Here is a 12136-nt window from a genome sequence, read left to right on the forward strand (position 1 = left end):
ACACTTATTGGTATTCCCAGTACAAATGTCAAGTAGATGGTTGGATAAATAAGATTGGAACTACAGGAAGTGAGCTGGGTCACCTGTTTTCAGCTTAAAGGAGCTGCCAGTGAGCCAGGAGAAATGTTTCAGACAATCCAAGGCAAAATTGTTTCAAAAAGGTGTTTGAATGTGCTGCTAGGCCAAGATTCTAATCCCAGTGCCTGGGTTACTTCTTTGAACTTTCTTCTCCACCTACAAAATGGTGATAATACCTGCTTTAGGGGTTTATTGTGAGACTAAAGGAGATGTGGCATATAAGACAGCATGTGCCATCCTCAGCATATACATTTAACAACTACTATTCTACACCATCTCTAGTTTAATCGAACTGGCCTTGTCATAGACAAGGAGTAAGAGCCAAACTAGCTGCATTTTCTCAAGGAAAGATATACCTTGGCTGAATAGCTGCTATAAGACTATGGTGTAGTCTTTACTCTTCTTCAGTAAACCTCTTTGAAAACAGCACAGGTCAGAAAATTGTTTTCCTACCTAGTTCTTTCTACAAATGTTGTTGTCTCTGCCTAAATAAGGCAAGACATTTAGTACAATAAAGTAACAAATGATGCTGTAACAACCACCAAAGTATTAGGTGCCTCTTTTCTTTCTTGCACTAAATACACACAAACATATAAGTCTTAGCAACTCAAGTTATAGGAAGAGGGATATCAAACTATCATCTTAAAGAATTTAAGTCAACTTTCTATATATTAAAATATTAAAATAACAATGCAACAACAATAATAGTTAACATTTATGAAGGGCTTACTATTACCAAGAAAGTATTGTGCAAATTGTCCTACATCTGTCATTTTATCCCTCAACAATCCTATAAGGATGGGAATAATATCTTCATATCATCTCCAATAGATAAGCGTTAAATGAGAGTGGGAAAGTTAACCGACTAGAATTGGACTTGCCAGGTATCCCAGTGCCTTGTAACTGAAAGGTGTGAGAAGGTGAGATTCATAACAGCTCCTCAATGAATTGTTGAAGGTTGGCTAAAGAATTAATTCCAGGTATTGATGATGAAAGATATTTTGTTTGTTTGTTTTTACACTAAAATTTGCCTTCAGCAGATGAGCATGACTGGGCTTCAGCCTCAGCTTCGAAAACAATTAGCATATCTCACAATACATTCAGAAGAAGGAAAACAAACAAAATGATGCAACAGGGTAGAATCAGCATTGTTATCTGATAATCTTTTTCACAGTTATTTTATCCCTTAAATGTTTCACTCAATCTTTACTAGGATAATCTCATTTTTAAAAACAATCTTGGGGTGGCCAGTTGGCTAGAGTGCAGTGCTCTACACCAAGGTCGCAGGTTCGATTCCCACATGGGCCAGTGAGCTGCCCCCTCCACAACTAGTCACTGAAAACAATGACTTGTCTTGGAGCTGATGGGACCCAGAAAAATACACTGTTCCCCAATCTTCCCCAATAAAAATAAGTAAATAAATAAAATAAAAACAATCTTAAAATTTACAAAATTCACTTTTTTTCATAAAAACCTATGATCTGGAGCCCACCCCGACCTTTCTGAAAAAATGGAATGATTCAGATCAAGGGACTTTTCAAACTACTTTTGTCATTAATGTTTATTTCTATTGAAGAAATGTGAATTCAGAATTAATGTAAGGTAAAACCTCAAAGCATTTGGCAAAAGAAATGCTATTAAGAGTGTGATTAACAACTAAGATGGAAAGGACAACAACTTGAAGCTGAACCGCACCCTCTACAACTAAGATTGAAAGGACAACTTGACTTGGAAAAAAGTCCTGGAAGTACACACTGTTCCCCAACAAAGTCCTGTTCCCCTTCCCCAATAAAATCTTTTTTTTTTTTTTTAAAGAGTGTGATTAAGTTTGTGGTACCTGTGTTATTACTACAGACATTAATAAAATAAAAAGCACATTCTGAAGAGAATCAAATTCTGATAAATTCTGGTTTGTAAAAAATCAATTCAGTGGTACAGTCTCCCCAGGGGAGAAGCAATTTGCCTTGTTACCATCAGTTAAAAATCTGGTAGTGACCATCACAGCACTAAACCTACCTCCTGTTAATCAGAGAATATACCGTGTTTCCCCGAAAATAAGACCTAGTCATACAATTAGCTCTAATGCATCTTTTGGAGCAAAAATTAATATAAGACTGGATCTTATATAACATTATAGTAAAGATTATAGTAAAATAAGACCCGGTCTTATATTATAGTAAAATAAGACCGGGTCTTAAATAATTTTTGCTCCAAAAGATGTATTAGAATTGATTGTCCAGCTAGGTCTTATTTTCGGGGAAACACGGTAGTAAACTCACGAAGACTCTGGTATTTAGCAGGGCTTGCAGATCACGTATTATAAAATGTTTCCTTTAGAAAATAGAACTTTTATAATCTATTTCAAAAATATCAATTGAAAAATATATAAACTGCAACAAAGTTTCCAAACATAAGTTCAAAACCTTGGCTAAGCCAAACATGTAACATCAAATAACAACTAGCTTAATTTATCAACTAAAACACTGACTAACAATAATGATTTCTATACGTGTATGTTGAGTGTAACACTTCAAAATTTCAATAGAAATTGCTGTTCTGTCATACATTATCAAAGTCTGTTCCCTAAATAATTTGAAGAAATTTCGATTATAAGGCAAATAAAGACTGAAATTAGAAACAGTGCATCTTAAAGTTTCCAAAGACCTACATGTAAATAATTTCCAAACACGTAATTTTTTATATGCTTATGGTTTGGGACAAATTTTCCCTGAGAACTCTTTCTGCTTGGTTAGAAAAATTAAAACACGATTTATAGACTAGAATTTTATTTTGATTTCTCTTAAATATATGCAATTTTTTATCCATCTAATGTATTTGAGAATCCTTCCTCCTAGACACCTCTGAAGTAGTAATTATAATTGTTTTAAAGGGACGTTTGAATGGCTACGGAAATATAGGTGGGTTTTAGAGCCCTGAGAAGTGTACAGTGGGTGTCTCATACAACTGAAATGATTTACTATCCTAACTATCAATGGTTATTTTAACAAGTTCAGAATGGCACTAGCTTCACAGAAGAAAAAGATAATAATCAGGAATTCCAGCTCAGCTGACCAATAGATAAACATTAAAAACCAAAAGATAAAAAAGTTGGATCAACATTGTGCTTTCCGCGGAATAACACTGAAAAAATTTAACCCTTCTTCCCAACACAGGAAATACCTCACCAGGAAACTTTATTTAATGCAGTCTTGAGATGTGTCACTCCTTAATATTCATGCAAACTTAAAATTAGGAATTTCCACTGGGAATTTCATGCAAACTTAAAATTAGAAATTCCACTGGGAATTTCATCACACAAATTGTGGTTCTCAAGGCTGTCCCAAGATTTATAGCTCAAAAGACATACAATAATCAGTGCACAGAAATTCCTGGCTACTTGAGAGTTTAGGCTTCCTTTTTCTCCAATAAATAAATCAAGGATAACAAATATTAGGAGTCTCACTAATGCCAATGGGAAAATACTGACTTTCTACATAGCCTAGCATCACACTAAAGGAAAATCAGATTTCAGAAATTTCAAATTTACATTAGATTTCATAAGACCTAACTATTCACTTCCCTTAGCATTATAATTTATGTGCCTTGCAATAATAATTAATAAATAACTTAAAACATTTAGAAGTCATCATTCTGAAAATCTTCAAGTGAGCAATTTCTGATGTCCAGAAGTGTGTCTTCTGTTCTTTTAGTTATATGCTCAGGTGCTTTATGCAGGACGCCCTGGGCCCAAACGGCTTTTAGACCTAGATTTTTTAAACAGAAAACAGGGTTAGAGGTGCTGCTAAAATGATAGGAAATTGCAGCTTCTTTAGGTTATACTTGCTTGACAGTATCAAAGTTTAATGAAACTACATGTAGCTCCACAATCCATTTTTAAAAACACGTGGAGTGAGATGTATTTTGGAATTCAGATATTTTTTGATTTAGGGTAGATAATATGGTCCATATATTGTATCTTATGGATCTAGGTCAGTGCCCCAATAATCAAACGCATTAATTTTCTTTATTGAAACCAATAAACTTTTACATTAAGTGGGATAAATAAAAACTATGAATAGCATCATAGTAATGCAGTTTCAGTTTGAACTGACACAGATGTATAAAAAAAGTCTTGTGGATTTCTGAGTTTTCTGGATTTCAGAATTATAGCTATGGATTTGGATCTGTAGTATTAATGATGAAATCTCAGTAACCCTTAATCTTTAAGAGAAAATTTGTGACATAAAATGACACAGGACCCACAAGTTTAGATTTTATTAAGAGAAATAAAACAAGGAACAAGAAGTATTTCATTGATTTATATAAAGTAATTATATATAACCTATAATCAGTATAATAATTCTGCTAATTCACAGTAGCATTATAGCTTACATTTTTATCAGCAGTTGGGTCAGAATAGAGTCGAATCAATAAACAATATGTTAGCAAAAAAGTTGTACTTTCATTAAATTTTGTGCTTATGACCTTTTAAAGTCTTAACTTTTAAGTTAAAATCTGGTTCTTATTAATGTCTTCATCTTATTCTTGAAATAAAACAAAACCAAACTCAAATTATGTGCTTCTAGTGTTACATAACTTTCCCTCAAAAAAAAAAAATCACTTTAAGTCAATAGCATCCTGAATTTGTTTATGCTGATTTACCTTGTGTTTTTCTCTGAGCTGCCTTGCCGTGCACTGACTGGCACTGAGGCCTTGATTTGCGCTTCAAGCCTGGAATAAATACCTCCTGCAAACTGCAGAGTAAAGGAGTAAAATTCAGTTATTATCTTTCCAGAATCAGTGAAGCTGTGCTTTATTAAAATGGCATTACTTTTTAACTTGTAAGTAATTTTATTTTGATTTTTAAAATACAGGCAATTGACTTATAATTTACATGCATAATTTTATATACATTAAAACTCACCATTTTTAGCTAACATTTCTGAGTTTTGACAAATGCATACAGTTGTGTAACCACTGTTACAATGGAGACATAGAATAGTTCCATCAACCGAAGAAAATCTCCTTGTGTGTCTTGTAAGTCAACTGATTTGACACTATCAATACTTGGCAACAACTGATCTATGTTATGGCCAGAACATAAATTTTGCATTTTCCAGAACATTATATAAATAGATTCATACAGTCCGTAGCTTTTGGAATCTAGCTTCTTTCACTTAGCATAGCATAGGAAATTCATGTTGTTGCATATATCAGTAGTTCATTCTTTTTAACATATACCACAGTTAATCGTTTACCAGGTGAAGGACATTTGGGATGTTTCTAGTTTTTGGTGATTCTGAATAAAGCCACTTCATACATGTGTGAGTTGATCTGTATGGTGAGTACAAGTTTAATGTTATAAGAAACTGCCAAACGGTTTTCCCAAGTGGCTGTGCCTTTTGCACCCCTCCTTGCTTTATATGAGAGTTCTCATTGCTCCATATTTTTGCCAGCATGTTTTAAAAATTCTTTTACATATTCTAGTTGGTGTATAGTGATATATGATTGAGGTTTTAATTTACATTTCCCTGATGACTAATGATGTTGCATCTTTTTGTGTGCTTATTTGCCACCTGTATCCTTCTTTCAAGAAGTGTGTGGTTAATCTTTTGCCCACTTCTTTTTACTGGGTTATTTTATTATTGAGTTTTGAGAATTCTTGATATATTCTGGATACAAATCCTTTACCAGATAAGTGTTTTACACATATTTTCTTCTACCTTTATGGTTTGTCTTTTCATTCTTTTAATAGTGTCTTTCAAAAAGAACAACTTTTAAATTTTGATGAAGTCCAATTTGTCAATTTTTCTCTTTTATGGATCATGCTTTTGGGGTTGTAGCTAAGAAATATTTACCTAACTTAAGGTCATAAAAATTATTTCCTACGCTTTCTTCTAGAAGTTTTATAGGGAAGTAAAATGTTAAATAAAAGAGTTATTATTAGGGGCAAGAGTTATTATAATTACATAATACCAACACAAATGGTAATACACAATATTATCACAAACATGTAATCCTAGTAAGTATATAAGTATTTCTACTGGTATTTCTAGTCATCATTTTCAGCAAGATAACATTTATTTTAGAGCTAACATTTAAGCACTGCAAGGGAGTTGATCAAAATCAGCAACTTCCAGAAAGTCACCCTATGGATAGTAAGCAATTGGTCAGCTGCACAGTTAATCTACTCTTGGTATGACATTACACTTTCAGTGACAATGTACTTTATTATGTGGGTTATAGAGGACCTCTGAATTATGGATAATAAAAGGTGGTTGAAAACTTTTATGTGAATTAACTGGTTAACTGATACAGAATATAAAAATATATATAAAAATTTATTCTTTTAAAATTATGCTTAAAACATCTTTATACTCTTTGTGATGAAAATAAAGAAGGAAGCAATATCTAAGCAAGCACAGTAGACTACTACATAATTCTTACTTCTTTTGCTTCCTTTGACTTGAGTCGGTCCAAATCACCCAATCTCATCTTTATTAGGTGCCCTGTAATTTCAGACATCCGCCGTTGATCTGAAGGTAAAAAATAATAAACCTTACTTTTTATGGGATGATTTATAAGTTTTATTTCTTAAAAATGATTGCAATCATCAAGAGTTTATGAAACTATCATTCGGTATTAATTTACAGACACATACACCTATTTGTCTTTGAAGAATTTTAGGCAGCAAGTGGCAAAATGGCTCATACATGGTTACTCATACTGTGTTTAAGATTACTGTAAATCAGCCTAAAACATATTCTGTCATCTTTAGAGTGAAAGGAGTGGGCAGAAGTCAGTCTGAGAGCCTTCGAAACCATAGATGCATAAAACAATACAATATCTACTGGGATTGCCTAGTAATGAAACTTGTTGATGCCTAAGGGAATGTGCTAATTCTGGGCCTTATTCCAGTTGGGACCTTTAAAGCTTTCAGCATACTTCAGAAAGATTCCTATCATTGTTATTTATACCTAATTTATACCCAAATAATAAAACTTAACCGTCTTCTCTTTGTGCATCCTGGTTGAATCTCAAGGATCTTGTGGCATCCCACTTATTCTTCTGCATACTCACACTATTGAAAAAATTAAACAAAAATCAGCATTGATGCTTTGAGAATAGATATTTGATTGGACTCAGGAGCAATACTCACATGAAAGGAGACACATCTCTAGATGTTGACTAAAAAAAAGCAGACATTAAGGCACCATTAGAGCATATGTACTAATTAGTGTTATAATTAATAATGAAAGAGTTTACATTTATTGAGTGTAAGGTACTGTATCAAGAGCATTACAAGTATTATTTTATTTAAGCCTTGAAATAACAAGGTGAGACAGGTGCTATTGTTATCTGTATAATAAAACAAGTCCCGAGAAGTTAAGAAACTTGTCAAAAGAGAAAAAGAACTAGAATTTGAACCCAGCTTTACTTGTCTGATCTGGAAATCCCAACTTATGCAATCTTTTAGAATTCACCCATTTGTGTGTGTAATACTGAACACGAAGATGAATTGACAACCTCTCCAATGTAATTGTGTAGAACTTGTCTCAACTCCAGCCTTTCATACATTTTTTTGAAATCCATGGTTTCTCTCTTAGCCAACTGTGGTTATTACTGTCCTCTTATTCCTACCTGGCTTTTTACCCCTTCTTTTGCAGTCATAGGGAAATAGCAATTATTTTAAAAGATCATAAAATATAATTTATTTAAAAATTTTAAAGTCTATTTGTCTTATTCAAAAGTCTACTTGCTTATTTTATAGTCTATTTATGTGTCTTATTTTTTGAATAGGTAATGTTGGTTCAAAATTCAAAAAGTACAAACAGAACATATAGTAAAAAGCCTCTGTCCCTAGCCGTTCAGTTCCCTTCCTTAGAGGGAACTAATCTTACTACTTTCTTATGTAGCTTTCCATGTATATACAATGAAATTCATATATATTCTATTCTATACAAATGGTAGCATAATAAACTACTATATATACTGTTATGCATTTTCCTTTTTTCACCAGTCAGTACATCTTAGAGATCTTTAATATCAGTCTTTATAGAACTTCTTCATTCATTTTAAATTCCTAGTATTCCACTGTGGCATTCATTACTCTTTTTTCAGATTGTTCCTGGCTGTACTTGCTTGTTTATTTCTCAAGATAGAATAGTAATAGACAATTTAGAGTTACCTTCTCCAATGCCTTTTCTTTCTTCTGACCACAGGGTGATGACATCTGCTTTTTTGGTTGTTTGGTGAACTTCTTTGGCTTCTCCTTCTTCCCTGGTAACAGAAAATCAATGTTATGAGCATAAGTCTCATATATTTCTCCAATGTCCTAGTGACTTCCAAACAATAAAAGTATTTAAAAAGATTGTTTTTTAAAACTAACAAATTACCTCTGGATAAAAAGCAAATATGTGGAGAAGCCAAACTGAAAGAGCTTAACAGGTTCATTTTACTACTTTGCTTCTTTCTACTTGGTGAAAACCTCTGGGGGAAAATGAGGGCAATGAATTAGACGTTCCAATAAAATCAAATATAGAAACATATTGGGGAAAACTATACATATTTCTCCCAATCTAATTTGAAAATGAAGTCATCGCCTAATTCCAAATTTCTTATATAAACAATAACTATAATCCAGAAAAACACAATTTGAAAATGGGAGGAGAGAAGAACTCACATAAGATCTTTAAAATGTCTTTTGCTCAGGAAGGAGGTGGGGCTATGAAGGTAAAAATGGAGGTAGGACAGAAACGATCTTGGGAAGAAGCAGATTTGGAATAAATTGTATTCCGGACTGGAAGATTCCTGCAGTCAGTATTCTGAATTTATTCTGGCAGATAGTTTAGTGGAGAAAGGAGAGAGGCAGAAAAGAAGGAGGGGAAAGAAGTATTATTCTAAAAACAATGTTTGGAGGTAAGGATAATATGGTATATTGGATCACTGTTTCCCAAACATCAATCATGGCAGTGTAAAAAGGTTGCACACTCCTTCCAAAGAAAACAGAACAAAGTTCTGAGAAGAACAGAACAAAAATATTATAAACAACCATCTGTAGGCATGGCAAATAATCAAAGGTAGGTAGAAATTGAATGTTTACATTTGAAAGATGCAAGAGGTAAGAACTGGGAGTTTGTGGCCTTTCTGCCTGAGGTCACTTCCCAACTTCCCAAGCTCCGGGAGGAAAATTAGCCTTTTGAGTACCAGGGAGAAGATGACAGAGTTCAAAGAAACAGAGAAGCTGGAAATTTAAAAGGGAAATTTTAGAAGTAAGAAAGTCACATTAGGGGAGGCCAGATGGCTCAGTCGGTCAGAGCATGAGCTCTGAACAACAGGGTTGCCGGTTTTATTCCCACATGGGCCAGTGAGCTGCGCCCTCCACAACTAGATTGAAGACAATGAGCTGCTGCTGAGCTTTCAGAGGGGTGGCTGGATGGCTCAGTTGGTTAGAGCACGAGCTCTCAACAACCAGGTTGCTAGTTCAATTCCCGCATGGGAAGGTGGGCTGTACCCCCTGCAACTAAAGATTGTAAATGGTGGATGGACTTGGAACTGAGCTGCGCCCTCCACAACTAGATTGAAGGACAACGACTTGGAGCTGATGGGCCCTGGAGAAACACACTGTTCCCCAATGTCCCCCAATTAAAAAGAAAAAGAAAGAAAAGAATGGCCTATACTTATAAAAAAAATGTACTAGATGGGCTCAAGAGAAAATCTGAAACATCAGAAGAATGAATCAGTGAACGTGAAGTTAAGCACTAGAAATTATACAATCAGAAAGCAAAGAAAAGATTGAAGTAAAAGAAGCAAAACATTTGGGACAATATCAAAGGTCTAACATATGTGTGTTGGAGTTCTAGAAGGTGAGTGAGAGAAAGGGGCAGAAAAAAATACCTAAAGAAATAATGATCATAAGCTCCCCAAATTTTGTGAAAAACATTAATTTACAGATCCAAGAAGCTCAGCAAATCCCAAGTAATAACAACACAAGGAAAACCACATCTAGGCATATCATAGTCAAGCTCGTTAAAGCAACAAGATTAAAAGGGTACTTTACATTCAGGGGAACAATTATATCAATGACTGACTTCTCATCAGAAACAATGGAGACCAGAAGACATTGGAATGACATATTCAAAGTGCTGAAAGAAAAAAAATAATTGTTAACCAAGAATTCTATATTGAGAAAACTGTACTTCAAAAATAAAAGTGAAATAAAGAAATTTTCACTGGAAAATTTTGGGAAAATATTTGGAAATTTTCAGATAAATAAAAATGAGAGAATTTACTGTTAGTGTACCTGCACTACAGGAAATAATGAAAGAAATCCTTCAGAATAAAAAATAAAATAACATCAGATGGTAATACAGACATAATGAAAATTGGTAATTATATGAGTAAAAAAGACTAAATATATATATATTTTCTTTTGTTCCCTTATATTCTTTAAATTATGTAAAAGTATTCAAAGCAAAAATCATAACTCCTGTTGGATTTATAATGTATGTAGATATACGTGACAAAAAATAATAGCACAAAGAAGGAGAGGTAAATGGAACTATATTATTTTAAGGTTGTTATATTTTAGCTGAATTAATGCATATTAGCTTTAGGTGCGTTATGATAGACTAAACATACATGTTGTAATCTCTGGGACAACCAATGCAAATAAATATAACTAAAATGCCAATAAAATAATTAAATGATATACTAAAATTATTTTCTTAGCACAAAAAAGCAGGAAAGGAGTAACAGAAACAAAACACCTAAGACAATTAGGAAATGAATAGCAAAATGGCAGACCTTATACAACCATATTAAATATAAATGAAATAAATGCTCCAATCAAAAGGCAGAGACTGTCAAACTGGATAAAAAAGCAATGTCCAACAATATGCTGTCTGTAAGATAGGCATTTTAAATTAAGAAATACAAAGAGGTTGAAAATAAAAGGATAGGAAAAAAATGCCATTCAAACAGTCAACGAAAGAAACCTAGAGTGATCGTATTAATATTAAACAAAACAGACTTCAAACAAGCAGTTTTCCTATAGACTAAGAGGGATAGATACATCATACTGATAAAGGAGTCAATACACTATAAAAGTATATGAGCATAATCACAAAGCTCTAACATATACAAAACAAAAACTGATAGACTTCAAAGAAAATATTCGGAAATTAAACACATAAGTCAAAGAAAAAATCGTAAGAGAATTAGAAAATATTTTATATGAAACAATATATCAAAGCCTGTGGCAAATAGTTAAAGCACTGCTTAGTGTGAATCTTATAGCTTTTAATGCTTGTATTAGAAAAGAAGAAAAGTAAAAAACCAATTATTTAAGTTTCTATCTTAAGAACCTAAAAAATAGAAGAGGAAATTAAGTCCAATTTAATCACAAGAAAGGAAATACTAAATATAAGAGTGAGAAATCAATGAAATAAATAAACAAGCTATAACAAAAATCAATAATATAAAAGATGCTGGTTCTTTGAAAAGATCAATAAAATTAATAAACGTTTAGCTAAACCGATCAAGAAAAAAAAAGATAAAACACATTACCAATATTAGAAATGAAACAGAAACATCACTACAGATTCTTCAGATGGAAAAGTATAATAAAAAAATACCATGAACAACTTCATGCCAGTAAATTTGACAACCTGGATAAAACAGACAAATTCCTTAGAGAAATTATCAAACCAGATTCAAGAAGAAACAGAAAACTTGAGTAGCACTATATTAAATAAAGACAGAATTCATAATTAAAAACCTTCCTAAAGAAACAAAAACAAACATACAAAAAAAACTCCAGGCCCAGATAACTTCAAGGCTGATTTTTATCATATATTTAAGGAAGAAATAATACAAATATTACACAAACTCAATCAGAAAAGAGAAGTGAAGGGAACACTTTCCAGCTCATTTTGAGGTCAGTATTACCCTGATATCAAAACTTGAAGAAGACATCACAAAAAGCTACAAACAAAAAATCCTTAACAAAATATGAGCAAGTCAAATGCTGTAACATGTAAAAAGAAAAATACCTCAT

At 32.9% G+C, this 12136-nt stretch overlaps 1 protein-coding gene across 1 annotated transcript in view; it reads right to left on the reverse strand.

The window, feature by feature from the left end:
- Nucleotides 1-1609: 1609 nt before the first annotated feature.
- SANBR (SANT and BTB domain regulator of CSR) overlaps nucleotides 1610-12136 on the reverse strand; it is a 48996-nt gene continuing 38469 nt past the window's right edge. Inside the window, exons 16-22 of the mRNA XM_081068004.1 lie at nucleotides 8267-8358; nucleotides 7238-7266; nucleotides 7086-7159; nucleotides 6526-6614; nucleotides 4741-4832; nucleotides 2405-3842; nucleotides 1610-2120 (exon numbers count right to left, since the gene is read on the reverse strand). Coding sequence (XP_080924130.1) covers nucleotides 3806-3842; nucleotides 4741-4832; nucleotides 6526-6614; nucleotides 7086-7159; nucleotides 7238-7266; nucleotides 8267-8358 — 413 coding nt within the window. The 3' untranslated portion in view covers nucleotides 1610-2120; nucleotides 2405-3805. The remainder of the gene's footprint in view (nucleotides 2121-2404; nucleotides 3843-4740; nucleotides 4833-6525; nucleotides 6615-7085; nucleotides 7160-7237; nucleotides 7267-8266; nucleotides 8359-12136) is intronic.

This window comes from Rhinolophus hipposideros (assembly GCF_964194185.1).
Source record: "Rhinolophus hipposideros genome assembly, chromosome: 12".
Classification (NCBI taxonomy): domain Eukaryota; kingdom Metazoa; phylum Chordata; class Mammalia; order Chiroptera; family Rhinolophidae; genus Rhinolophus; species Rhinolophus hipposideros.